General features: G+C 46.1%; 1 protein-coding gene across 1 annotated transcript; it reads left to right on the top strand.

The window, feature by feature from the left end:
• The first annotated feature begins 15,562 nt into the window (after positions 1–15,562).
• LOC146857332 (olfactory receptor 5P55-like) lies at positions 15,563–18,191 on the top strand. The gene is made up of 3 exons (XM_085647035.1): positions 15,563–15,677; positions 15,841–15,899; positions 17,238–18,191. The coding sequence occupies exons 1-3, from the start codon at positions 15,563–15,565 to the stop codon at positions 18,189–18,191; spliced, it is 1,128 nt and encodes a 375-aa protein (XP_085503161.1).
• The last annotated feature ends 8,145 nt before the right edge of the window (positions 18,192–26,336 follow it).

Raw genomic sequence — 26,336 nt, 5'->3', positions numbered from 1 at the left:
AGGGAAGCCGGATGCATACGTGTGAAGTGGTGTCGGAAACTGCAGTCAAACTCAATCGGGGACTTCAGGAAAATGCTGCTGCTGGAAGAGGAGAAAGTGTTCGTGGAAATCCAGATGTGGATTCTTGAAGCGGAGTACCTGAAAGCAGAGGGGACAGAGTCTATGCCACTCAGGAGTGACCAGAAGACTTGAAAGATGAATGCCCTCCGATGTCAGATGCTTCAGGGAAGATGACAATGACCTTGACTCTGCCGCTGTGAGGACCAGGCGATGATGAGGAAGACCAGGACCCGGGTACGAGCTGTCCCATGAAGGATGTCAAGTGCTGATGGGTCTGTGTCTGGCGGCAGCACCAACAAGCCTTGGCAAAGGCAAGCCACGCAGGAATCAAAGAAGGAGCAATGTGAGGACCAACAAGGTGCAGGGGACTCACCAAAGGCAGGGGAGTCAGGGCAGGCCCTGAGCATTCAGGGGAGACCAAAAGTAACAAGTGTGACCCTCAAGTGGACCCACAGGCCAGAGGCACTGTACTCGCGAGAGGACCTCAAGCCGCTCACCAAAAGTTGCAGGCCAGGATACACACAATGCGGTGTGGCTGAAGATTCTGCTCATGGAGGTGGTAGAAGTTGGATGCTACTTGGAGCCTGAAGACCTTCTTTCAAATAAGCCAACAAGCCTTTGAAACTGCAATTTGGAAACTGTGTACAGGAGTACGGTTAGTGCAACCCCCACGAGGGGAAACAACCTTTACAATGCAGTCATTACATCGCACTACCTTTACAACGCAGTCATTACAATGCAACATCCTTTACATCGCATGTTATTACAACGCAGCCATTACATTGCATGTCACTACAACGCATGTCATTACAACGCATGTCACTACAATGCAGGCATTACATTGCATGTCATTACGACACATACCGTTACAACGCATAGTACCCCTACACTATCCAACACTTACCCTACTGTTGCACTCACTGGAGTTAGAATAGTAATTTGTACCCCTACACTATCCAACACTTACCCTACTGTTGCACTCACTGGAGTTCGAATAGTAATTTTTACCACCACACTATCCAACACTTACCTTAAATGCAATGTAATGGTATGCGTTGTAATGGTATGCGTTGTAATGGTATAATGCAATGTAATGGAATGCGTTGTAAATGTAGTTTCTAAAAATGCATTGTAATGGCTTGCTATGTAAAATAATGCGTTGTAATGGATGTTGCGATGTAAAAACTGAGTTGTAAAGGCATGCGCTGTAAATGTTTGCATTGTATTGTCATACATTCTCCACGAGGGATACTGGCCTCAAACTTAGTAAGAGGGCAGGGAAGGCCTCAGGAGCTGTGGGAAAACCACCACCTGTGTTGCAGAGCCCACGGAGTCTGGAGGAGCTCAGATCTGCAGACTGGTCGACTTAGTTACAATGCCTGCAAAAGCAGGTGAGTGACTCCTTCACTCCAAGGGAGATTACTTCAGGTGTCTTTGATGTTTCACAGACCTTGGAAGGTTCCTGTATGATGCACGGGCCCAGACGATGCAGCAGACTGGAAGGAAGACAAAGTCAGGCCCAAACGAAGTCCAGCGAAGTCCAGAGTGTCCAGACAGTAGAAGTGCAGTGGTTTCTGATCTGAATCTTATCCGATGACGAATCTAAGGTCCGACACCCAGGTAAACCCTTAAGTACCCAAGGAAAAGGGTTGGGAAGATTCAGAGGACCCTCCCAGGGGAGGGTCTGGATAGGGGGAAGGTTGCCTCCATGTCCTTTGTCCAGTTTCGTGCCAGAGCGGGAACCAGCGGCTCCCAGAACTAGTTTGAACTGGACCAAGCACAGGGACACCAAGTGTACCCCTCATGCAGACTTTCTGGCGCTGGCAAGCCAATACACTAAATCCTGTCTGGGAGGTGGTCACACCTCCCTGTGACAGAATGCCTATTGTTCCATCATCCTCTGCTCGAGCTTGGCTCAGCAGAAGGATGGCAGAAATGTGTCTCTGGTTGGCAGCAACAATTTTGTGCTGTCCGGGTGTAGAAGACTGGTACCGAGATCACTGAGAGCCTAATGGAGGGATCTTCCAGTGCTTGGAATCATACCACCCACACTGTTTACAGTGTGGGAGGTATGATTCCAACATGTTTGACAGCAAACATGATAGAATTCGTCGTAGCCATTTTCGAGATGGTCATCGCGTAATTATGTGGTACCCCTCTATATAGTATATGGCCGCTTCACTGACAACCCGGGAGAATGGACTCCGTAGGCTGCAGGGGTGTCCTGCTCATGCAGGGGCACCCTCAGACTTAGAACCAAACACCCTGCCTTCAGGATTGCAAAGGCCTGCTATAGGGGTGACTTATATGTTTTAAGTGCAGTGACACTTAGATATAGTAAACCTATATCTTAAGTAAGTGGTACAAGCACCAACTTACACACGCTACAATGGCACGCCTGTAGATCCATTTTGCATGGTCTCCCATAAGTGTCATAATTCATTCATCAGCCCATGGGTACCTATTCCCTGGGTACCTTAGTACCATATAATAGGGACTTATAAGGGTACCACAGTATCCAATCTGGAGTGTACCTAAGTACTCAACACAACAATTTAGGGAGAAAGCAGATAGACTGGGGGCCTGATTAGCAGGATCCCAGCCAGGCTAGTCAAAATACAGCTCAGCACCAGCCAAAAAGTGGGGGTAACTATAGAAGTATATCCTACTTTCCTACACTTACACAATATTAAAACAAGTAGCCTTATTTTGAAGCAGAGTTCTACCTCCATTTGCGCATTTGTTCATGAAATCTGTTTTCTCTCTTCAATTTTGCTAATGGAAATAAATAGGTCATTCCGTTGGTGAATGCCAAACTCGTTTTTTTGTTATTATCATAATCAGTGCATTAGGAAAGGCACAAGAAAAACTGTTAATTTGCATTTTGCACAATACAAAAGTATCCAGTTCCAATAGAGAAGCAAGGCAGTAAGTGTCGGCAATATCAAAGTCCAGGAAGTTCACATTGTACGTTACTATCACCAAACAAAAATAGTACCTCAATGAAAAATTAGCAGGAGCAGTGAGCGGATACAGAAACAAGCTTCCATTCACAGGAGTTTGGGTTTCGAGAGGGGAGGGATTACCAACCACTGCATCAGCCTCCAATCCCTGGTTCGCGCCGCATCCTATCGCATCCGTGAAAATTCACTCATCCAAATCCATCTCATGTGGCCACCAACTAACCTTCCACTGGGGTGGGCTCAGAGTTCGAGTCCCGGGAAGGGACCAGAGCGTTGTCTGCCAACAAGTCCACTGCAGCCAAATTATCCAACATATCTGCCCATCTGTTTAAAATCCTTTCCCACATGTTCATCAGTTTGCACTGCAGCGAACTCTTTTTTCTGCATTGCCCCTTTCCTGCAGATCCAGTATCTATTTCTGCATCTCCAGTGCAAGGGGCTGCATCTAGTGGATGACCACTGAAGCTTAACGAGCACCAAGTCAGGGGGAGCAAATCAATAGCTCTTTGTGGTCATGAGCGGGGGCATCAGGAGTTCCCCAAGTAGACTGTGGGTGATAAAGGACTCCAATGGCATATTCGTGAACTCTCATAAAACCTGCAGCACCACCTCTCAAAACAACCATAGTCCACCACAATCCCATGTCATTTAAAGGAAAGTGCCAATGGAAACCCACACCTTGGGCAAACAGACTTAGCTCTGTGATTCTCTGTAGCTGCTGTGGCATCATACTGGGGTGGCATATTTAGCAAAAGAATGATGGATTAAACCCAGATCTCTTGACTGGGGGTGAGTGGTTGCAAAGTTTCAGCACTCTGTCCATCATCTTGTTGTGTTTGCTATGCTTGTCTTAGATGTAGGTCCCTTGCTTGCTGTGTCACTGGATTGAAGCTAGCCTGGCTAATGGGGGGTGATACCCAGAAACCAGGCCCAGGATGCATGTTTTCAGTCCGAGGAGGACCTGGCCTGGCAGTTTAGGCTGAACTGTGTCCCATGAGTAGCAGGGTCAAGACTGATTTGCATATGGCTTGGGCCAAACTGAAGTGGCACAGTGAGAAACAAAAGAACGATGAATTCAACAACGTTCTGATGACTGGGGCTAAGTGGTTGAAAGGTTTCAGAACTTTGTCCATCATTTCTTTGTGATTGCTGTGTTCCCCTAAGTGGCCAACGCTATGCCCAGATGAGGATCCTTTAATTGCTGTGCCACTGGATTCAAGCTAGCCTGGCTGATGAGCGGTGATACTCCTAAACAGGACCCAGGATGCTTGTATTCAGTCTAGGGAGGACATGACCTGGCAGTTCAGGCTGGACAGTTCAATAAGGAGATGGTCAAGACTAATTTGCATATGGCTGGGTTTAAATTGAGGTGGCATAGTTAGTGAAGGAACAAATAATTAAACTCAGACCTTTTGACTGGGCGTCAGTGGTTGAAAAGTTTCAGCACTCCATCCATCATTTTGTTGTGTTTGCTATGTTTGCCCTAACTGCCAAGGGTATGCTCAGATGCGGGTCCCTTGCTTGTGGTGCCACTGGATTCAAGCTAGACTGGCTGAAGAGGAGTGATACGCCGAAACCGACCCCAGGGTTCTTGTTTCCGGTCCAGGGATGACCTGGCCTGGCAGTTAGGGCTGGACTGTTCCCATGAGGAGCAGGGTCAAGACTGATTTGCATACGGCTTGGTCCAAACTAGGGTGGCATAGTGAGCAAGAGAACAATGGAATAAACAAAGATCTCTTGATTGGAGGTCAGTGGTCCATCATCTTGTGTTTGCTATGTTCGCCCTAAGTGTCCAAGGGTATGCCCAGACATGGGTCCGAAACCGGTCCCAGTATGCTTGTTTCTGGTCCAGGTTTTAAAGTTTCAACATTCCGTCTGTTATCTTGTTGTGTTTGCTGTGGCAACATATAAGCATGAATAAATAGATCAACTGAGGTAGCTTGAATCACCTGTTTCTCGCCACCTCCCTGACCAAGGCAAGCACTCATATCCAAGCACCATCAGAAAGTGGCTTGGGCAGAACAGTAGTCCTCTTTTCACAAGCCTCTGACAGGTCAGTCTGGCAATCGCCTTTGAGGGCTCTTTAAATATGAGAGATCAATCCCTGTGTCGACCTGGTGTCTAGTATCTACTGACGTCTCTTGGATTCCACAGGTTTCCCAGGAAAAGCTGTCCAAATTTCATGATACATGCAAGACACAGTCAAATATTGTCAAAACTGACTGTAGTTAAGACCAAACAGGTCTTGTGCCTCCCAGAACGTAATGGAAGCCCATTTAGGTAGAGGTCACTGACTGTGAGGCAGCCTCCCTCAGACCCCCGCAACATACCCATCACAGACTGGATAACGCAAAAGGGTTGCAGCCAGCAGAGGGACAGCAATCTAGCATAGGCTGCCAGGTGCAATGCCTGAGTCATTTTATCTTCCAGGTCACTGCCACCCATCCGACAATAAAGGAGTGTGTAGATGGAACCCCCGTCCCTTGCATAAGGCACTGTGGCACATCCGCAGCCGTCCCCTCGTCCCCAACAGGGCCTTTTCATCATTCAGTCCATTGTTGCACCACTGTGCTGCATATTGTAGTTGGCTCACAAAGTATTACAATTGAAGATTCGGCAACCCCAGACCCACCAGCTCGGTATCAAATTTGAGTATGTCCAATTTAACCCTACTCCTCTTACCGGCCCACACTAGGGACCCAGGGAGGCTATACAGTTTTGTAAATGTGTATCTGGGAACAACGTGCATGGCATTCTGTAGCACATATAAGCATCTGGGCAATGGAGCCATTTTGCATAGTGCAACCCTACCCATGATCAATAGGGGCAACCAAATGCAAAATATGGTTGATTCTTTGTGGTTAGTCATGACTCTTTCTCTATTAAGTCGGTAGCTGGTTTCTGTGGTGTTAGTCACCTGAACTCCCAAGTAGCAAAAGTGATCTATGTCCCACTGAAGCTCAGTCACTGAGAGGATGGCCAGGGGCACATGCGCCATCACCACCAATGGGAACGGTATCATCTTTTGTTTATTATCCTGTAGACAAGATTCAATGACAAATTCAGTTATGATCAACAGTAGTGCAGCAACAGCTCTCTTTGCATGCATTACATATATAAGTGCTTTGTCTGCATAAGGGGAGATAAAATAAGTCACACCACCCTCCTCTATACCCCAATCCGCAATGTCATTACAAAGGCGGATTCCTATAGGCTTAATTGCCAATGCAAAAAGGAGCAGTGAGAGGGGCAAACCCTGCCTAGTGGCCCTCCTAATAGGAATACTCTCCAACACCACCTGCCCAGATCATACTCGGTGACAGGATCAGCGTAAAGCAGCTACAGACAGGACAAGAAGACCAGGCCAAGACCCACCCTCTGGAGAACCTCCCAGAGATACTGCCAGTTAAGAGCATTGACTGCTTTTTCGATATCCAAGACGACCAATGTCACCTCCAGTACCCCATCTGCGATGGAATGAAGCATATGTGATAACCTCCTCAGAGTCATGTGAGTCCCCCTACTAGGTGTGAAACCACATTTGATCCCTGTGCCCTAAGTGAGACACCACACTGCGCAATCTAGTTGTGCGAGCTTTCGCTAGTATCTTAGTGTTCACCTCCAACTTCGAAAGTCGTCTGAACGATCCGGGATTTAACAGATCTTTACCCAGCTTGGGGATCATATTTATTTCGGCCTCACACCTAAACTGAGGTAGCGTTCCATGCTCCAGTATCTCACAAAGCTTTTCCAGTAGACGGGGTAGGAGTAATACTGAGTATGCCTGATAGTACTCTACTAGGAGTCCGTCCAGGCACTGCGTCCGCAATCAAGCCATCACCCAAATCGCTTCCTGCAACTCCTCCTCCAGGAGCTCTCTCTCCAGAGTCTCCTCTGAGCAGTCGCGAGGTGAGGAATTGCAAGGCCATCCAAGAAGCTGCAGGTCCCCACCAACAAACTATCTCCCTTCACCTTAAACAGACACAAGATGATTCAGCAGGAGAAGATTGATGCCAGCCTGTGAGGCATGATAGATCCATCCTGTCACTTTAGTGAGAGGGTTACTGGGGGCCGGCATTCTCTCTTAAGCAACCATGCCAAGAGGAGTCCCGCTTTGTCTTCCTCCCTATAAAGCAATTGATGATAATCATGCCATACCAGGCAATGTAACCTATTCCAGGTTTCACCCACCGATCCCTGTGCTGACAACAGTGCTCCCGCTACTCCCTCAGCGTGGGGCCGTCTTGCTGGAGGGCCATCAAATGCAGCTTCTCATCAGTTAGCTGTATTACAAGCCGGCGCCTGGTGCCGCTGACACGAGACACACACTGCCCCATGTCACTGCCTTTAGGGCATCCCTTTCCACCTCCCGATGTTCCATTGTGGGCCAGTTGGTCTCAAAATACCTAACTGTCACTGCTCTAAACTCTTCACAGAGCTGTGTGTCACCACGTGTCTTGCAGCACCACAATGACACTCTGGGTCCGTCCGCACACCCTCCCCAGTCCAAAAGCAGCAGTGCATGGTCAAAGAGAAATTTGCCCAGAATCTGGGCATCAATTATCTTGGAGATAAGATCCAAAGACAACAAAAATCTATCTAGGCGGCTATATACGGCATGAGTTGGGGCATAGCAAGTGTACACTCTAGACTACGGGTGAGTAGTGAGCCAAGCATCCAGACAGCCCATGCCCTCCATCACTCCCCGCAGCACAGACACTATGTTCAGCTTCAAACCTCATCTATGGGGGTGGTGAGCCCTGTCCCTATCCACCACACAATTAAAATTTAAATCCCCAGCCTACAACAGGGGGATCCCAACATAAGAGAGGAGCTAATGCTCCAGTGCAAGATAAAAGTCACCATCATCTGCACTGGTTGCATACAGGTTCAGAAGCACACCTCTCGCTCATCCAAAGTGCCATGTAACAACAGGTATCTAACCTCAATATCTGCTTTAAAACTCCGAACACTGAATGGAACATGTGGGGTGATCCAAATTAAATCCCCCTCGGTGTAAACAGAATTGGTAGCGGATAACAACTGCTCTTTCCATTTTCGCTGCACCTTCTGAACATCACTATCCATCAGATGTGTCTATTGCAGAAGTGCGATCTGTATTCCCTGCCACCAGAGATAGGTCTGGACCCTACCGCTTGACATAGGAAGTGAGCCCCCGCACATTCCACGTCAAAACCTTAAGGTGGGCAGCCATATTTGCATTTGCTCAACAGCCTCCCCATCTTCAACCCAATCCCAGCATCCACTACATCGCAATTGCAGCAAAACAAAACAGAACTAATCCCAAACATCATAACCCTCCCACCGGGTAAACATAATTGACCAACACATATCTCCCCAAATAGGAGATCCCCATTGAGCCCTGCCCTGATAGAACCTCTCATTCCACTATACAGGCTAATCTCCTCCAACCCTTGCAATCTGCAGTCAATCATCAAAGACAGCAATTTTTGGGAGAGTAGCTTCACCCAGTGATGTCAACCGCAGTTGCTGACTCTGGGCAGAGCCCAGTCTCACACACACTCTTGCCCCTTCACTTTTTCACACTCTCTCATAAATCATACATAACACCAGGTACCACCACGTGCTTCTAATCAAACAGACTCTCTGCTAACCAAACAATATTAAAAAAACACTCTTCCAATACCAGCCACAGGAGAAAAGGGGGTGGTGAAACATGGCCCCTCCTGTGACGCTCAGCAAACACCACCTAGTTATTCGCAGTCATGTACTTGTCTATGAGTCTCGAGAGCCATTGTTTTCCTCTTTCAACAGTGATGCCAAGGCAATCATCACCTCATCTCACACATTGCCGGGAATGTCTCTGGCAGTCACCCACAGGGGTCGACCATAGCTGTAGTGCGCAACACATATATCCAGCAGTGTCAGGAAAGTCAGGTATCAAATCAGTTTTCCCCTGGCTAAAGGGTCTGTTCAGCCACATCAAAAGTACTGTCACCCAAATTAGTGGCTGTCTTTGCCTCTACTAATGCCTTCGCTGCCTCCCTCTCTGACCTTTGTTGCTCCAAGTTTAAGGTACCATCTTGACGGACCACCACTCGAGAGGAGGATCTAGAAGCTCCACCACCTTGCTACCACCTCCTACTGGCCAGCCGAGAGTGACAGGAGCTCCCCGGGGTACAGGTCCCGGAATACGATGTTCACCACGAATCTCCAGCCAGTCCCACATGGCTTCAGGGGTGGTAGAGAAGTGTGATGGGTCTGCATGAATCACCTTTAATTTCGCTTGGATAATGGAGTATATATGATAGTGCCATAGATCTCAATTTCTGCTTAATTCCTGTAAGCATAAGCCGCTGCTGAACCTGTCTTGAGTAATCTGGAAAAATCCGTATCACATGGTTCTCAAACTGTAGGTCTCTGGTCTGTCTGACTGCCTGCAGTATAGCATTCTTGAACATGTAGCTAAGAATCTTCACTATCACAGAGTGGAGGGTGTCCCGGCAGACGGGCTCGGCATCAGGGCACAATGATCCATTTGTATCACAAACAACTGACAGAACCGTGCCAAAGCAATTATCGTTTTTATCCATTGTTCAAGGAAAAGCTCTGGGGTTCGACCCTCAGCATGCTCTGGGAAACCCACAGATTACACAGCAGGACCATCCCTCCATTGCCTTGGCCCTAAGTTACAAGGTGTCTGTTTTGGGTGACAGGGCTCTCAACTTGGGCCGCAGGGAGGTCACCTCCTCCTTAAGTTGGGAGATATCCCGCTCTGTGGCTAAGGATCTTTACGCCATCTCGCAGAGATCCGCCCTCAGCAAGCCATCGCCTGGGAGACAATCTATATATTTGCCTGGACTGCAACACTCAAGGCCTTGATGGCGGCAAGTGTCTGGGTGCCCCTTGGGCCATGCGGGACATGTGGGGTTTCTACTGGGTCGTGCAGTGGGGAATTGGCCATTGCACTTGAACCCAGGGCCACAATTTGGTATTTCTTAGTTTGCTGGGCCCCTCTTTACTGTCAATTCCTCCCCATGTTAGGCTCCGCAGGGGGATTGGCTCCGGAATGGTCCCCTCCGTGTGTCAGGGAGTATCAAATTGTAGTACCACCAGGGGAGTTGTCCAGAATATCGCCAAGTCAATGCAGGGTTCAAGGATCTGTAAATTGGTTGTTGCAGCTGCTTCACTACAACATCTCAGTTGTATGGGTGATAACTGTCAGGGCCACCAGCCAATCCCCAGTTTCTTGGTGATTTCCCTTAGGCAACCACCTTCCCTAGCCATCCGAGCCACAAGGCCCAAGTCCTCAGCGTGATCAGGGGTGCATCACAGTGAATACAGTGTCTAAGGATATCAGTGTCTACCGACATGAAGACTGTGCTGTCACATCCTAGCACCACAACCCGGCAGATAGGCCCTGCAGTAGTCCTTAGGCTGCTGGTATTCAGGGTGGGTGGGGAGGGGCAAAGTCTTATTCCCCAGAGGCTGCAATGCAGAGGACTACATATAAGCCATCCATAATGGGCCCTCCCACCACCACCAGAAACTAGATGCCCCCCAACATAACAGCGGCCCACGATAGTGCTCACCGGCTGTAGCTGTCACTGGCCACCCAGAACACAGGGCCCCAGCTCACTCATATCACTGGATCGCTGCGGCCTCCTCAGCTCCGCCACCAGTGCCACCGGGTACAAGCCGGCTGTGTCTCCCAAGATGGAGACTGTGCAGCCATGTGGCAAAGCAGCCACAGTCCTCATCACATGGGGCACACCTGGAAGCAAAAAACAACTGCATTCCCTGCTGGAGGGAGACACACACACACATCTGAGTTCTCAAGCACTAGCAGATCAAGACACCTCACCATCGACCTTTCATCTGCAGCGCTCATGGGCACCAGCAGCTCTCATCCAAATCCCCCTAATGCTCGCAGCCATCCCTCAGCTCCAATTACAGGACCCAGGCTCTGTCTGGACTCCGGCTGCTGCACCGCAGCAGGTCCGGCCCTGCCGCAGTTCCCAAAATGGAGACCGCAAGAAAGCCTTTGCCATCAGTTTTCTGTCCCCATCACCAACTCCTGATTTGTCATGACTTTCTGCCATGCCACTCAGGGGTCATCTCAGCGCAGGCTCATCAGCAACAGCAAGTGGTCCAGCATCTCACAAGCAGCTCCGGTGCTCCTCAGAGGCCCAGAGTGCATTGAATGCAGTGTGGGCCCCGATCACCTCTAGGCCGCCTTGCAGCAGCAGTCCACTCACAGATGCGTGGAGGCTTCCAGCAACCCTCTGGAGTGGAACATAATGCCTCCAGTCATCTTTTCCGTGGGAAGTCCACAGAGCTAACAGCATTTCAAGTAGTATTGAAAAGCTAGTACTTTCCAAATAAAATTAAATCAACCTTTTGGTCAATGAGGGGCAGGTTGCTATCCACACTTAGGGTCTCTTTAAAATTTAACGTACACTGGTATTATGTTTAAAATAAATGAGCATTTCAAAAAGCAGGGTCAAACTCCTTTTCTTTTTCGTCTCATATGAAAATTATTTCATACTTGTGTAGAGAGCAACCCGGCCTCTCCATAACAATGTGGCACCTATATCACTCCTCACGGCGGGCATCGCCCGAGGAGATAAATAATCAATTGGGAGCAAGGTAGGCCACATTGTCTACGCGGGCTGACCCGCCATACTGCCACCTCGACAGACTCCAGGCTGGCCTGGGGTGCTGCTCTGCAAAGCACGCTGCAGCGGGCATACCCCGATCCTCCATGCTGAAAGTGAGACCACACCCTCCACTACACTCGGAGTGCATCCCGACCCCCGGAAGTGACTGCCAGAGGCTCCAGCGATACCTCTGCTGACAGCCAGGTGCATGCATCCCCAGCGGCCTTACTTTATTTCCACGGACTGCCGATCAGCAGTCAAGCGTTGTGCTCTCTCCCGTGGCCTCACATCAGCTGGCGGTTGCCCCACCCTGGCAACATGTGAGCACCAGGCCCCATCAGGAACTAAAGGTCCCCATCAGGAGGACTGGGACGTTACCTGCAACATACATGGTTAGCGTGCTGCGCCTCGTGGGGCCCCATGGGCATTCCTACATCTAAAATAAAGTAAACAAAGAGAAGAGGACTAGATGCTAGGGTGCAACGCAAGAGTAACAACAAGAAAAGAAAAAACGCAAAAAGATCAGGATAAACAAGGAAATCAAAAGGGGGAGCAGGAACAGATAATTGAATTAAAAAATAGATAATAAAAATACACAGAAAAAGAAGGGGCACATAAGGAAAAAGAGGACATAAGAACAGGAGAGTGAAACCCGAGCAACCATGAGCACAACACCACAAGCAGGCGCAGCTGACCCATTAGCAGGTACAGCCACACCACCCCAACATCACAGCCATGCTGCGCTAACACAGCTCCTGCCATTCAGTGAGCCTGCTGACCCAGCGACGGTTGGCCCTGGCTGGAAATCCTGGATAGGGCCCTCAACCGCTACTTCAGGAGCACGAGCGAGACGAACGGAGCCGTCAAGATATTGTTGCTCATGCACTATGGTGGTGGAGTGGTGTATAACCTCTTCGAGACCCTCCTAAACACAGGAGATGATGATGATTTTGAAGGTGCGGTGGCAGCCCTGAACTGGCATTTCAACCCTCAAATCAATTCGGATTTCGAGCGCTTCAAGCTGCGACAGGCCAAACAATCCAAAACGAAATCTGTTGATGTCTTCTACACCCGACTGAGAAGGCTCGCAAGCACATGCACATTCCAAGACCAGAGGGAAGAAAGACGGGCCCAAATCATCCAGGGATGCTGGTTGGTGCTGTTACCATGGCTAATCCTTCGTCAACCAGGAAAAGCACTAGATGACATCCTTATACTGGCCAGATCCCACAAGTTGTCAAACTCCCAAGTCGTCGAGATGGAGGCAGGCCACAACAGGGGCGCAGTTGCACCCAGCACCCCTCTGGGACATCCAAGTCAAGGAGGAAAGAGTGGAGGCCATCCAAAAACACCCAAGCCCTGCTGGTGCTGCCTCGAAGACGCTGATGGGCGGGCCCTGTGGAAACTGTGGAGCAGAACATCAATCAACAGGTCTCTGCTACGCAAAAGGGAAGGTCTGCTCCCGGTGAAGAAAACAGAATCACTTTAGCAAACGTATGCAGGAGCAGGAGATCCAGAACAGCCTTCAGCAGGTCATGTGGCCCCATATCCAATATTAGGCAGCTGTCGATTGATGACCACCTCACCCAAGAAGACGCCACACCACCAGGGCAAGAGTTTAACATGGAGGGAGAGGGCAACAATGTGTTTATAGTATCTTTTGCAGGTTGTGCAGACCAACGGCAACGGCCACCTTCCATGTGTTCCATTCAAGTGGCAGGCTCCATGGTGCAAGCACTCATTGACACTGGGGCATCGGTGAATGTCATGGACTCTGAAGAATATGAACGCCTCACATCGTGCCACCCTCTCTCATCTACCAACATGAAGATATACACCTATGGCGGAACCCACAGACTCCCTCTGAGAGGAGTGATAGAGGTGGAAGTGACAAACCACAAGCATGCAACATGGGCAAGGTTTCACTTGATGGATGGGAAGAAAGGCACTCTCCTCGGCTTCCACACGGTGGACCTAGGACTGGTTTTCTTCTCCAACCAAGTGCCCCACTCCCACGCCAAAAACATCCTACGGGAGTTTCTACAGCTGTTAGAGGGCTTGGGAAAATTCAAAGACAAGCAATTCAAGCTACATATTGACTCTTCGATCAGGCCGACAGCACTGAGGCACGGAAGCGTACCCTTCCACCCACGACCGCAGGTGGAGGAGAAGTTGAGGAAATTTGAAGAACTGGGTGTCATCAAGAGAGTCACAGACCCGACCCTGTGGGTGTCACCTCTCATCAGCGCCCCAAAGCCCAAGCAGCCTGGAGCCATCTGGCTGTGTGTCGACATGCACCTTCCCATCCAGAGGGAACGACATCTGACACCCACCATGGACGACATCATGGCTGACCTCAACGGGGCTAAGTGGTTTTCCAAGTTTGACCAAAATGCTAGATACCATCACCTGGATAGCATTCCAGAATGCTATCTGAGAGACCCTGTCTGATTTGCAAGGTGTCATAAACCTCAGCGATGACAACTTGGTATTCTCGAACACGCTAGAAGAACATCACATGCACCTGAGAGTCACACTTCAATGGCTGGCAGTCAGTGGCCTCAACCTCAACAAGGAGAAGTGATCATTCTAACAGAACTCAGTTGATTTCTTTTGATACATCTTCTCACGTGAGGGGGTCCAGGTAGACACGAAGAAAGCAGCTGCCATCAGGACAGCCCAAACACCCACCACCCCAACTGAAGTCCGCAGTTTCCTGGGGATGGCCATTCATACTGAACCTGCCCTCCCTGTCAGAGCTGCTATGAACCCCCACACTCAACGGTGTGCCCCGGGAGTTGACCCCATAAATGAATGCAACCTTCCACGCCATCAAGACGGCGCTAATGGACAAAACAGTCATGGCATACTTTCACACAGGGAGGCGCACCGAGCTGGTTGTCGATGCAAGCCCGGTTGGCATAGGGGCTGTTCTCCTCCAGGAAAGGGAAGGAAAGGAATGGGCATCCGTTGCGTACTCCAGCCGAGCACTATGAGATGCTGAGACAAGGTATGCCCAAATCGAGAGGGAAGCATTCGCCATCAAATGGGTATGCTAGCACTTCCACCTGCATCTTTATGGGCACAAATTCTGGGTGGTGACAGACCACAAGTCTCTGATTCTCCTGTTTTCTGGAACGTCATGGCTGACTGACCCCGAGATAGAACGATGGGCTGTCAAGCTTCAAGCATACCGCTTCAAGGTCGTAATTTGAACAGGGCACCAGCAATCCAGCTGACTTTCTATCATGCCACCCCATTGTGATAGGCACACGGCTGCCACATGCAGATGAAGAGTACACTGAAGAATTCATAAAAATGATAACCCAGGAGGCATGCCCCAGGGCATTGACGTCGGAGGAAATCGGGTTGGCAACAACCCAGGATGAAAACCTGATGAAGGTCAAAGAAGCACTGCTCTCCAGGTAATGGCAACACTTCCTCGAAGGAGCACACACTCTGAACATGGAGGGTCACCACGCGAGGCAGCAGCTATGTAGAGTCCGGAGCGAGCTAAGTGAAGGCAAACACGGGATCGTACTGCTCGGTCATGCCATTGTAGTCTCAAACAAGCTACAGAACCAGGTTGTCAATCTTGCACACGGGCGATGACAAAGACTAAAGCACGCCTCCGCAGAACGGTGTTATTCCAGTGCATGGATGCCCTAGTCGAAGAGATTATTTGGAAATGCCATTCATGCACAGTTACCGGAAGCGAGCTAGCTCCGGCCCCAATCATCACAGAGGACCCCTGCATCAAACCATAATCCAAAGTAAGCATCAATTTTGGGAACTTCACTGATGGTCGCAGCACTCTGGTTTTGATGGACTCGCACTCAAAATTCCCCATCGTCAAAGTGATCTCATCCACAGCATTTCCCCAAGACATTTGTCCTGATGGGTCTCCCGGACGAGATCAAGTCTGACAACGGACCCCTGTTCCAGGGCAGGGAAGTCCAGGAGTTCCTGGCAGGAAAGGCAATTAGTCACAAGAAAATCACTCCGCATACAGGTGAATAGTGAGGTCGAACGTTGTATGTGGACTCTCAACCGGGCGCTAAGGATTGGAGTGGAAAAAGGGGAAGAAGCTGAGAGTTCTCTCCATCAGTTCCTGAATGCATATCAACAGACCCCACTCAGTACCACCTGCTGTGCCTGTCCCATCTGTTTTTCAGGCGTGCCCAATGTGCCAGCATCCCGGCAGACCCGACCTGCCGCCCAGCTGATTAAGACGGTAAAGCCGCGCAGACCTGGAGAGAGATCACCAACCGGAAGGCAAGCCTCGCGTGAGGGGCCCAGTCATCCACTTTGTGCGACTATGCGGTTGTGAAAGACAGGCACCCCGGGTGGAAGTTCCGAACGCCCTACGAGCCTGAGATGTGGAGAGTCATCGCGATCCAAGGGACCATGGTCTCCGCACAAAGGGGCACACAAATGGTGACCAAAAGTGTATCCTGATTCAAGAAAGTGTTCGGGCCTCGCTTCGGTCAGGAGTGGGAAGTGGATCTGGGAATGGAAGCTGAATACTTGGTGGATCTAGCACCACTCCCTGTGGTGGCTGGTGAGGGCCATGGAAGTGCAAGGACCGATGGGGTGACCCCAGATATTGATCCAGTGCACCAGAGCATCCCAAGCATGCCCCTGACTAGTGGCACAGCTGGAGCCGGACACAATTCCGACTCTCTGATCCAGGTGTATGGTCTCCAGCCACACCCTGCTCCCAGCCAGAGGCTCAGAGACATTGTTTGTGTTATACCTCGACCGTGATAACAATGTAAATGATTGACGCTAAAGAATAGGAGGGATGTAGAGATCCACCCGACCTCTCCACAACAATGTTGCACCTGTATCACTCCTCAGGGCGAGCTCGCCCCGAGAAGATAAATAAAAGGGCAAAAGACCGCTCGTGGTCTTTGCCCACACCCTCTAACCAATTGTGTGTCCTGCAATCATGTAGGAGACGGGTAGGCTGCATTATCTACACTGCCGACCCGCCACAACATGGTCTTTCCCAATCCGGAGAAAACATTTTTTTCTAAATGGAGGGACGTTACCCTTTCCTACATGCTCTGGCAAGAATATACAACTGGCAATCTTGTTGATATAAATATATTAGCCTTTCATGAGATTAGAAGTCTGTGATTGGTTCTTGGGGTTTACAATGAAGTACAACGTTCTATGGGTAATTCCATAGGGTGTGTTAGCCAGCAGGTCAACCCGAATCGCCTCAACTTCTCTGTGAAAATGTATAAGGTGTTCCAAGACTTTTGTCAAACGTTTCCCTATGACTACTATAGAAATTACGTATTTTGCTGTATGAATTCAATTTCTAGAAGACATATAATCTATTAAAGAAACAGGCAACATATTTTCATCTAATATCCTTAACAAATGTACTCACTTATTTATAACAAATACTATTATGTATTATAACCGTTAAATCAGTACATTTATGATGAAAATCCAGAGAGTATTTATTCACTTAATGTGCATTTCCAACAATGGCATTTTTGATCACGTCAATATTTGTTGTTATTGTTTCACATATTTTATTTCTTTGTTGTTTCTTTAGGAGATGAACATGACAAATATGGAATGTTCGGGCAATGGTACCTCGGCTACAGAATTCATCTTCCTTGGATTTCAGATCCCTCACATAGCAAAGATGGTCATCTTTGTGTTGTTCTTAATAATTTACATTTTCACAGTAGCTGGGAATGTTCTGATCGTCGCCACTGTGTCTTCAAATGAACATCTTCACTCTCCTATGTACTTCTTTCTTGTTGTTTTGTCTCTAGTAGAAATTGGGTACACAACATCAATTTCCCCCATTTTGTTGTGGACCTTAATAATGGGGAAAATCATCATTTCCTTTGCGGGATGTCTCACACAATTTGTTAGTATTGCTTTTCTGGCTTGTAACGAGAGCTTTCTTTTAACTTTAATGGCTTATGATAGATATGTAGCTATTTGCCACCCACTACACTACTCAACCATAATGAGTTTAAGGCTTCGTATTACCTTGATCACTAGTGCATTGATCGCTAGCGCTGTATATTCATTTGGAGGTACCTTTTTAGTGTTCACCTTGAAGTTTTCAGGCCAAAACGAGATAGACCATTTTTTCTGTGATGTTGCACCGATTTTGAAGGTAGCTTGCTCCGACGTTTCTTTGGCTGAAACCGAATTTTTTGTCGCAGCCCTCATCGTGACGTCGATCCCGTTCACACTGATCATTGTTTCATACGTATACATTATCTCAAATATCCTTCGAATTCGCTCAGACACAGGAAGGCAAAAGGCTTTTTCCACTTGCAGCTCTCACATCAGTGTGGTTATCGTATACTTCGGAACGTTGATAATTGTATATGGGATACCAAAAAGTGTCTACTCCCTCAATCAAAGCAAAGCTTTGTCCCTTTTGTATACCGTTGCAACTCCATTGCTTAATCCCATCATATACACTTTGAGAAATAAGGATATAAAAGAGTCCCTCAAAAACCTTCTACATAAAAAAAGAATATAGGGGAAAGTCGTCCATTTAAACTTTTATTGCTGCGGGCATTTAAAATAAGGGGTTTATAAAAATGCCGAATAGTGGTTAAGGAACAATGTCACTTTGAGCATGTGTAATGTATGAGTGATCCGTCTATTTACATGACAATCATGTAATCATTCAATAGATTTCCCACGGAAAAACGTGTGAATCAACTGAAAAGTGCAAATTTACCAAATGTCTTCTTTTTTTGAAAGACGAAGTGCATTTCTACACAGTGTAAAACACCCATCTTTCTGATTAACCAGAAAACCAAGTTAAAGATGAGGGAGTGGAAATGAGGATGGAGTAAAGGGGAAAGGTGAGAAAACATAGAGGGCAACAAGAAATGGGATGTTTGGACAGAAAAGGAATGGGTATGAGGGTGAACAGGGAATGAGAGATAGTAAGAGAGAGAAAGATGAGAGATGTCAAGCTTGATAGAATCATTTGATCCATTGAGAGATTTAACTCTTCCATCAACTCTCCATTAAAATGTTCTAACAGGAGGAACATCTTGAGGAGACACAAGAGGAAAAAGGGGAAAGTTAATAGACACAGAAGCCAGCTATCAATGCTGAATATTTTATTAGTGGGTCTTCATATACGTGGTTCTTATGGTTTTTACAAGTGCAGCAACAAAGCAGTACATCCAATGTAAACCGTAAGAGTTGTAAATTGGGTTGCTGGTTGGGTGGGGGGGTCAAACTCTTCTCAAGCAGCAACCACAATTCTTGTCAGGGTGAACCCCAAGCAAACCCCAAATTACCCTGTGCTTAATCATTTGGTAGCTTGGCACACAGCAGTCAGGCCTAATTTAGCAGCAATGAGTAGAGTTTTTATGCTGCACTTCAAACAGTAATAAAGTGAAAACACAAGGGAAATCTCACACCAATTTAGGAAAATAGAGAAAAATTTAAGAAATTATTGGAGACCAAAATGACAACAATCCAATCAGTAGAACCAGAGATATTCAATTTCAAAGTTTTAAGTAAAAATAGTACCTGGAAGCACAGGTGGCAACTGTGGTAATGAAGATCAGCTCTGCTGAACAAAGTACCATAAATCCTGATAGTGGAGTGTTGTGAGATTTCACATTAAAGATGTGTCGCACAGTGGCAGTTCTGAAGAGCTGCGATTCAGAGTCGTGCGTTGTCGTCAAGGATACCCTCAACAAGGGGCTTGCGATGTGAAGTCCTGTGTGGAAGAAAAGTCACACACTGACAGTTCCAGGGAAGCTGGGAGACTGCTATGCAAAGTCCTGCTTCATTGAAGATGCTGACCATGAGGGGCTTGCAATGCGAAGGCTGATGTCTCACGCAGCAACGGTTCAGGTGAGACTGCGGGCTGTGTACAAAGTTCAGTATCGGGTATGCATCCCGCAGCAGCCTAAGTGGCCATGAAGAGACGCGTCGCGCTGCATCAGTTTTGCTCACACGGCCACAGTTGGGCTAGCAGGGCACCTTCAGGCCCACTTCCAAAGATCTAGGTCTTTGGTGGCACCACTTGGGGGGCAAGACTCACAGCATGTTGATTCCAGGTGCTGGGTTCAAGATGGTTGGAGCTTTTTCTGTCCCAAAGATTCTGATCGGGAGGCAGACAATTAGCCCTTGGAGTCACTCTGGTGGTCCCAGGTTCAAGGTGCAGGTCCAGTCCTTTTACTAAGACAGCATGTCAGCAGGACAGTAGGGCAACAGAGTAGCAGTTCTTCTTGCAGAGCAGAACCAACGTCCTTCTGAGACTTCCACAAGTTCAGAGGTCTACTGAAATATTGGCTTTAAGAGTCAAATATTTAAAGTTGGTGCCAACTTTGACTTAGGAGAAGTTTCTGGAGGTTACCAGCTCCAGAGGTATTTGGATATTCTTGCCTCCCTCTCCTTGCCCCAGCTTGTCTGGGGTTTCAATAGACTAGTGTAAAAACCCTTTGAGAGTGTGCTGGGCAGAGCCTTTGTGATGGGCAAGTGTAGTAGGTGACGTTACTCCGCCTCATCAAGTCAGATGCGAGAGGAGTTGGCCTAACGGCTACAGCGGTCGATCTCAAATCTGGGGAACTGGGTTCGAGTCTTGGCAAGGACGCCAACATTCTGTGATTCTGGACAGATCACTTAATGTCCCTGTGCCTAACAAAAATTAATGTGTCCTAATGTAAATGCAACTGGTGCTCGTGTAAAGCGCTCCGATACCCAATACCTTCGGGTCAAGTTTGCACTATATAAAACTCTGTAAATAAATAAATAAAAAAGTCAGAGATGACCACCCTTCCAAGTCCTATTCCCCCATTGTCTCACTGTATGGGAGTAATGCACAAAGGCCAACTACCAGCTAAACCTAGTCATGTGACCCAGAATACAGGCTGTAGGCACAATATGGTTGGGATAAGAAAATGGCAACTTTCCAAAAGTGTAATTTTTAGAATAGTGACTTAAAATCTGACTTTACCATCAAAGAGGGTTTTACATTACTAGGGACTCACAATTAAATTTAATGTACCAATTGCATGTAAGTCAATTTCAGCATGTGAGAACACAAGCACGTTAGCACTTGTTAGCAGGCGTAAATTATGAAGAGTCCTAAAAACCCCAAAAAATGGGATCAGAAAGCAGAAGGGTGAAGGGAAAACGTTTGTTGAGGACCCTGCAGAAAGGGCCAAGCCCAGCAGTAAGTCATGTGCATATCATATTAGAAACAGGTTCCATGGCTTATGGAGTTCCAGGGTGGAAGAGGAAATATTGTGTCCTTGCATCAACAGGGAATTAGTGGATTCTGAAAAACAGTGAAAGCCACAGCAAAGGAATGTCTGCAGTAGCCTCAAATAAGCAAACAAAAAAGAGAACCCTCATATTCTGCAACCAAACAAACTGATGGAACTAGGAGTGAGAAAAATAATAAGGTAGAGGAGCAGGGAACTGGGTGAAGAATTATTTGGCAAGTGGAAAAGCCATATAAGTTGGCAAACTGTGACAAGCAGATTCATAACTGAGGTAAGAGAGGTGAATATGTGCTTTCTACCAACCTTGATGTGAATACCCAACCTAGATATAAAAACTTTCAAGATGCCTTGTTTTCTAGTCTGTCATCCTAACCGCCTCTAACCAGTGTACTGAAGTTTCCAAAATATGTGTGTGTGAGTGTGTGTGTATGTGAGAGAGAGAGAGAGAGAGAGAGAGAGTACAGGGAGTGATTTTGGGACTGTTTCCTGTTCTGAGATGCATAGATCTTTTACTGAGTGGTGTATATATGTTTATGTGAGTGAAGAAGAGAGCACAAAAGAATGATAAGAGAGCGAACAAGAATGATAAGATAGAAAGGTAGAGTATGAGAATGGAGAAGCAGATTAGTATTAAAGGTCTTGGTTAGACAGAAACTGGGAATACAATGGTTGGAAGACAATGCCCTGCAGAGTTTTGCTCTAGTTCCTCTCGGACGTAATTCCTTGAAGAAATAAAAAGCACAATAGTTTGCAGACACCAGTATATGGGTGTGGGTTCCTACCAGATGTTGCAGGAGAGATATCTTTCTCTTTGCTTTTTAGTTGAAATAGTTTTGGATACCATTTCCAATCTGTGAGAAAGTAGTTTATTAGTTGGTGTACATGTTATGGGCACCAAATTACTGCTGACAGTGGCATACGCAAGCATCGCGCTAAATGGTAAAGAGGCAAAACTTCTAGATAATCTACAGACAAAAGCATACAAATAAGTTTTCAGTTTACCACAGAATGCATCCCCAGCACATGTGAGATTGGAATTTGGTCTCACAAACAAAATATTGGGAGAAAATATGCTACTATCAAAAGCTGGTATAAAATTTGGTTAAATCGAACCAATGACGTACATGATGCCTTGTGGCAGGCCCAGGAGGAAGATCCACATTCAAGTTGTGGCTATTTCTTGAAAACAGCCTTGAAGGAAACAAATACAACAGAACTCTGGGCACAGAACTCCTTTTTTTCTGTGTTCCGTAGGGTGATAAACAAAATGGCCAAATCCTACTCACTACTAGAAGACAAAACCAAATTAGCTAAGGTGTCTCGTGCCTGGATGGTCTTGCAATCTTATACAACATCTTGCCCGGCAGAATATCTATATACAACATACGTACTTCATCTAAAACGAAAACGTTTGGCCACAAGGTTTGGGGCTTTACCAAGTTTAGCTGATCAGCCAGCATGGAAGTATTACGGTCCAGTGACATGTGGTGCAGTGAAGCAAGATTTTATACATCTGATTTGCGTATGCCCCTCTTTAAAAAAAATTCAGGCGTTGCTTTTAAAAAATACACTTATTAATGGGGCATTCGGTCATGCAGACTGGCAATAATTAAAGGCCTGGACCCATTTGACTCCCAGCTGAATTGTAAAATGATGAAAATCTTGATATTCTATGAAAAGTCAGCCCAGACCAAGATAAAGTATGCATCTAAGCTATGGACGAAATAGCGACTAAGGACATTCTTGAATGCTAAGATCAATTCCCGGGAGTACTAAGTTGAGCCAGCATTTACCCACTCGGTTATAAAAGAAAATTAAAGACTGGTTATTATTAATTGCATCAATGCATTTTATATTGGGATTGGAAGTGAAAGATATACAGAAAATTGATTTTATTGATATATTAATATGTTTTGAATGATTGCGTCCATTTTTTTATTAACCTCCCAGGCATGAAATTGATTCACGGACTGGCTTTTAAACTGAATTAATGTGTTTTATATTGAGATCGGAGTGGAGAGCAATATTGCAGATTTTGACATAATTTGAATTATAAACAATGTAATAATTTGGGAATTAATTGTCTTTGGAAGATTGTTATGGTTTGTATTAACTGGAACAATAACGGGTTTTGTATTTTTAGTTGGTGTACATCAGAAGTAATTAAGTCACAATCTTGCTTGGTTCAGCTAAATGTTTCAGTAATTTAAACCTGAGCTTAACCCCTTGTAGTTGTGGCACAGAGTAAAGAGGCTTAACTTAGCAAAAATGAGTAATGTATTTAGAAACACCAAAACAGTTTTAAAAAGTCTGAAACATAAAAATCCCACTCTCATTTATAATACTAAAGAAAAATGTCATAAGCAAAACTACCCCAAAGTGACAAAAATCCAATAACTGTAGCTGGAGATTTGTTTTTGTAAAACTGTAAGAGAAAATAGCACCAAAAAGCACAAAGTATCATTAGTAGTCAATGTTAGCAGTATACCTAGCCAAGGTGCAATTTGAGGTGGACTGTAATGTAGTGTGAGTCGGGTGCACCAACTAGATTGGCCCCGCTAGGGCCTGGAAGTAGAGAAGTTAAAAAAAGGTTCTAAGTTCCCATCTAAGAATGGACTTTGACATATTTCTGAAGGAAAACTTTTCTCCACACAGGACTGACCTGAAATTCGGGTCAATGCAATGGTACTGCTGGTTGGATACCTTTTATGGTCTGTCCCCATGAAACTCTGTAGGTCTGAAGCAAAAATTAAAAAAAGGTTTCCAAAATTCTTCTGATGCACAAACAATCAAATGGGACCTCAGCTGGAGCATTTAGAGACTCTCAGCTTGTCAGGCTGATAGCAACAACAAAGCCCAGTCCAGGTCCAATTGCTACTGGTCAGCTAGAATTATTCACAGAAATGTCCCCTTCAGCTTTTTTTATGTTCCTGGAGCCAAAAAGGGGATCAGACTTGTGATCCTTGGAGATCTCTCTGCCCTTGGAATTCTAATGGAAGTCCAAAGTCCCCAGGTCCTTTTCACTGGTCATAGATGCCAAATACAGCAAGTTCAGTCCACCCAGTATCCTCTCACAAGTCCAGCAGTGTTTTGAGGTAGAATCGGTCAGGGTCCAGCTTTGTCTCATTCATCAGTCAGTGTGTGGGGAGCACCCTAAGTCACTCTCTGACCACCGGAGTACAGGGACCCAGGTCCTTACCTACCTACTTTTGCAGTAATTCCTGTTTGCTTTACTGCAAGCAGGCTGAAAATGTCACATGTTTGGCTATTTTCAAGAAAGTCATTGGCAACACAAAACTTGGGGTCTGAAGGTGGAGTGTGTGGGTACTGTACTATGGTAATCCTGGTGATCTCCCACATTTAAGACTAAGTGCCTGATTACAATGCTAGTTGGACTGACCGTCTGACTGCCTTCTTCGTGAGCCCTTTCCGACTGCCGATGCCAGGAAGTTCCCCCCACCATATTACAATGTAACCGCTGCTATGACTCAAGGCAGGCAGTCGGACCAACATAGTCGGGTCATTAGAAATCAGGGTCATCAGAAATCCACATCGTAATCAGGACGTTGGTCGGAGATCCATGTGAAGCACTATGGCTGCTGCTTTCCTCCACCATTGAATTGCATTTTTTATAACTATTCAAAATAGTTGTTTAATTATTTACTAGCTGGTCGTATTCCTGGATACAGTATTAGTATTTTAATCTGTACTCTGAATTGTTATATAGGACAGCTAGCCTGTCACAGTGGGATATTAGGGCCTTGTCACTGTAGAGAAATGGCAACATTAATTTTCTGCAGGTCACATTTTGTAATTACCAATCTTGAGGGCTACAAGGCCTATATAGGTGTGACTTACCTCTATTTAAAAGGATGTTTTTACCAGTCAAAAAGAAGCATTCTAACAGGTTGCACTACAGGTTTAAGCTGCAGCAGTCAGGCTACAATAATAGGCCTTAAGACAGGTTTTCCTTGTCAAACTTATGTATGGCACAATGACATGTTCAACTGTTCATGCCATGTGTGTAGTTTCCATACCATATAGTATGGAGTTATAGGAGACTTAAATACATCAAGGATTAGCCAAATGCTACATGGTTCAGTGGTCAAAGCCTATACACTGAGCACTGGACAGCAGTGCCCCAGTGTTCAGAGCATAAAAACCAGCAATAAATCCATCCAAAAATGGAGGGGTAACCTCGCAAATGGACATTTTCTCACACAACCTTGGAGTTGAAGTATTGAAGAGTTGTTAACCTATGCATTGTTCTCTTATTAAGTGGTAACTCCTTATTCCAAGGGAGTTACAGTCAGCGCTATTGATTTTTCAGTGTCACTAATTTCAAGTAATACAAGGATGTGCAAAGGGACTAAGTGTCCAGCTGAGGAAACAAGTGTCAGCTGAACTTGTACAGGGTCGTGCTATAGTACTCATTATTTGCACCTTTATTAGTTGCTGAGATACACAGACAGCCTACCGTGGCTAGAAGAGAGAGAAAAAAGGCACTTGACCACAAGGCCCTCTTGAAGTACTGAATTAAAGCTGCAGTTCCTTCTGCAATAAGTGTCTGTTGCTCAGAAAATATTATTTGCATCATAACATATTCCCAATCTAGTAGTCTGAATCTGGTTTTGCTTCTCCATAAACATACTTTTTGCAGGTCTCTTTTGATGTTAACAGATGTGGAGTTAGATAAAGTTTTTTGCAATTGCCATATCCTTTTCTACACATGGTGTTTTAATTGTAGTACTGTGGGAAGACATCTTGAGTGAAGACATTTTACACAACAATATGTAAAGGAAGTCATGTAGAAAAATTTGAATTTCTTGTATTAATACCATAATTATGTCTTGTACAAAAAACTATCCAAGTATCATGATGCTTGTTTCTATTTCTGCCAATTCTTTCTGATTTGCTCATCATATTGTAGATGAAAATCCGACAATAAAAGTAAATCTATCCATACAAATGTTTAATAAAACATGAGTACTTAATCATTATGATCAACACAACCCACACTATAGACTGCTTTGAAAAGCAACAAAAATAGTAATGTAAAAATATGTTTTACTGACATAATTGCTCTGTTTTGTAGTGAATTCAGAAGCCTTCAAAAAAACAATTTGTGTGATTTCTCAGTTACTGCTGAATAGGTAATATATTGGTAACTCTCTTGGTCCCCAAGTAGATGCTTTAGTCACAACACAAATTCAATGCAATTTTATATTCCCAATGGTCTTGCTCATTGCAGGCAAGCGCAGCCATTGTAAACTAATTTCCATGGTATTCTGTCTTCCTTATGAGCTGTAAGACGGTCATGTCACAAACATTTTGCCAAAGGAATGTGTCCCTCATTAATATTTAAATTGTCTATATCACAAATAATGTAAGTGCAAATTGGCAGTGGCAGCCTGTGCAGGTAAGTG

Source organism: Triturus cristatus, chromosome 3_2 (genome assembly GCF_964204655.1).
Source record: "Triturus cristatus chromosome 3_2, aTriCri1.1, whole genome shotgun sequence".
NCBI classification, from domain to species: Eukaryota; Metazoa; Chordata; class Amphibia; order Caudata; family Salamandridae; genus Triturus; species Triturus cristatus.
This window is presented reverse-complemented; position numbering and strand designations above follow the sequence as displayed.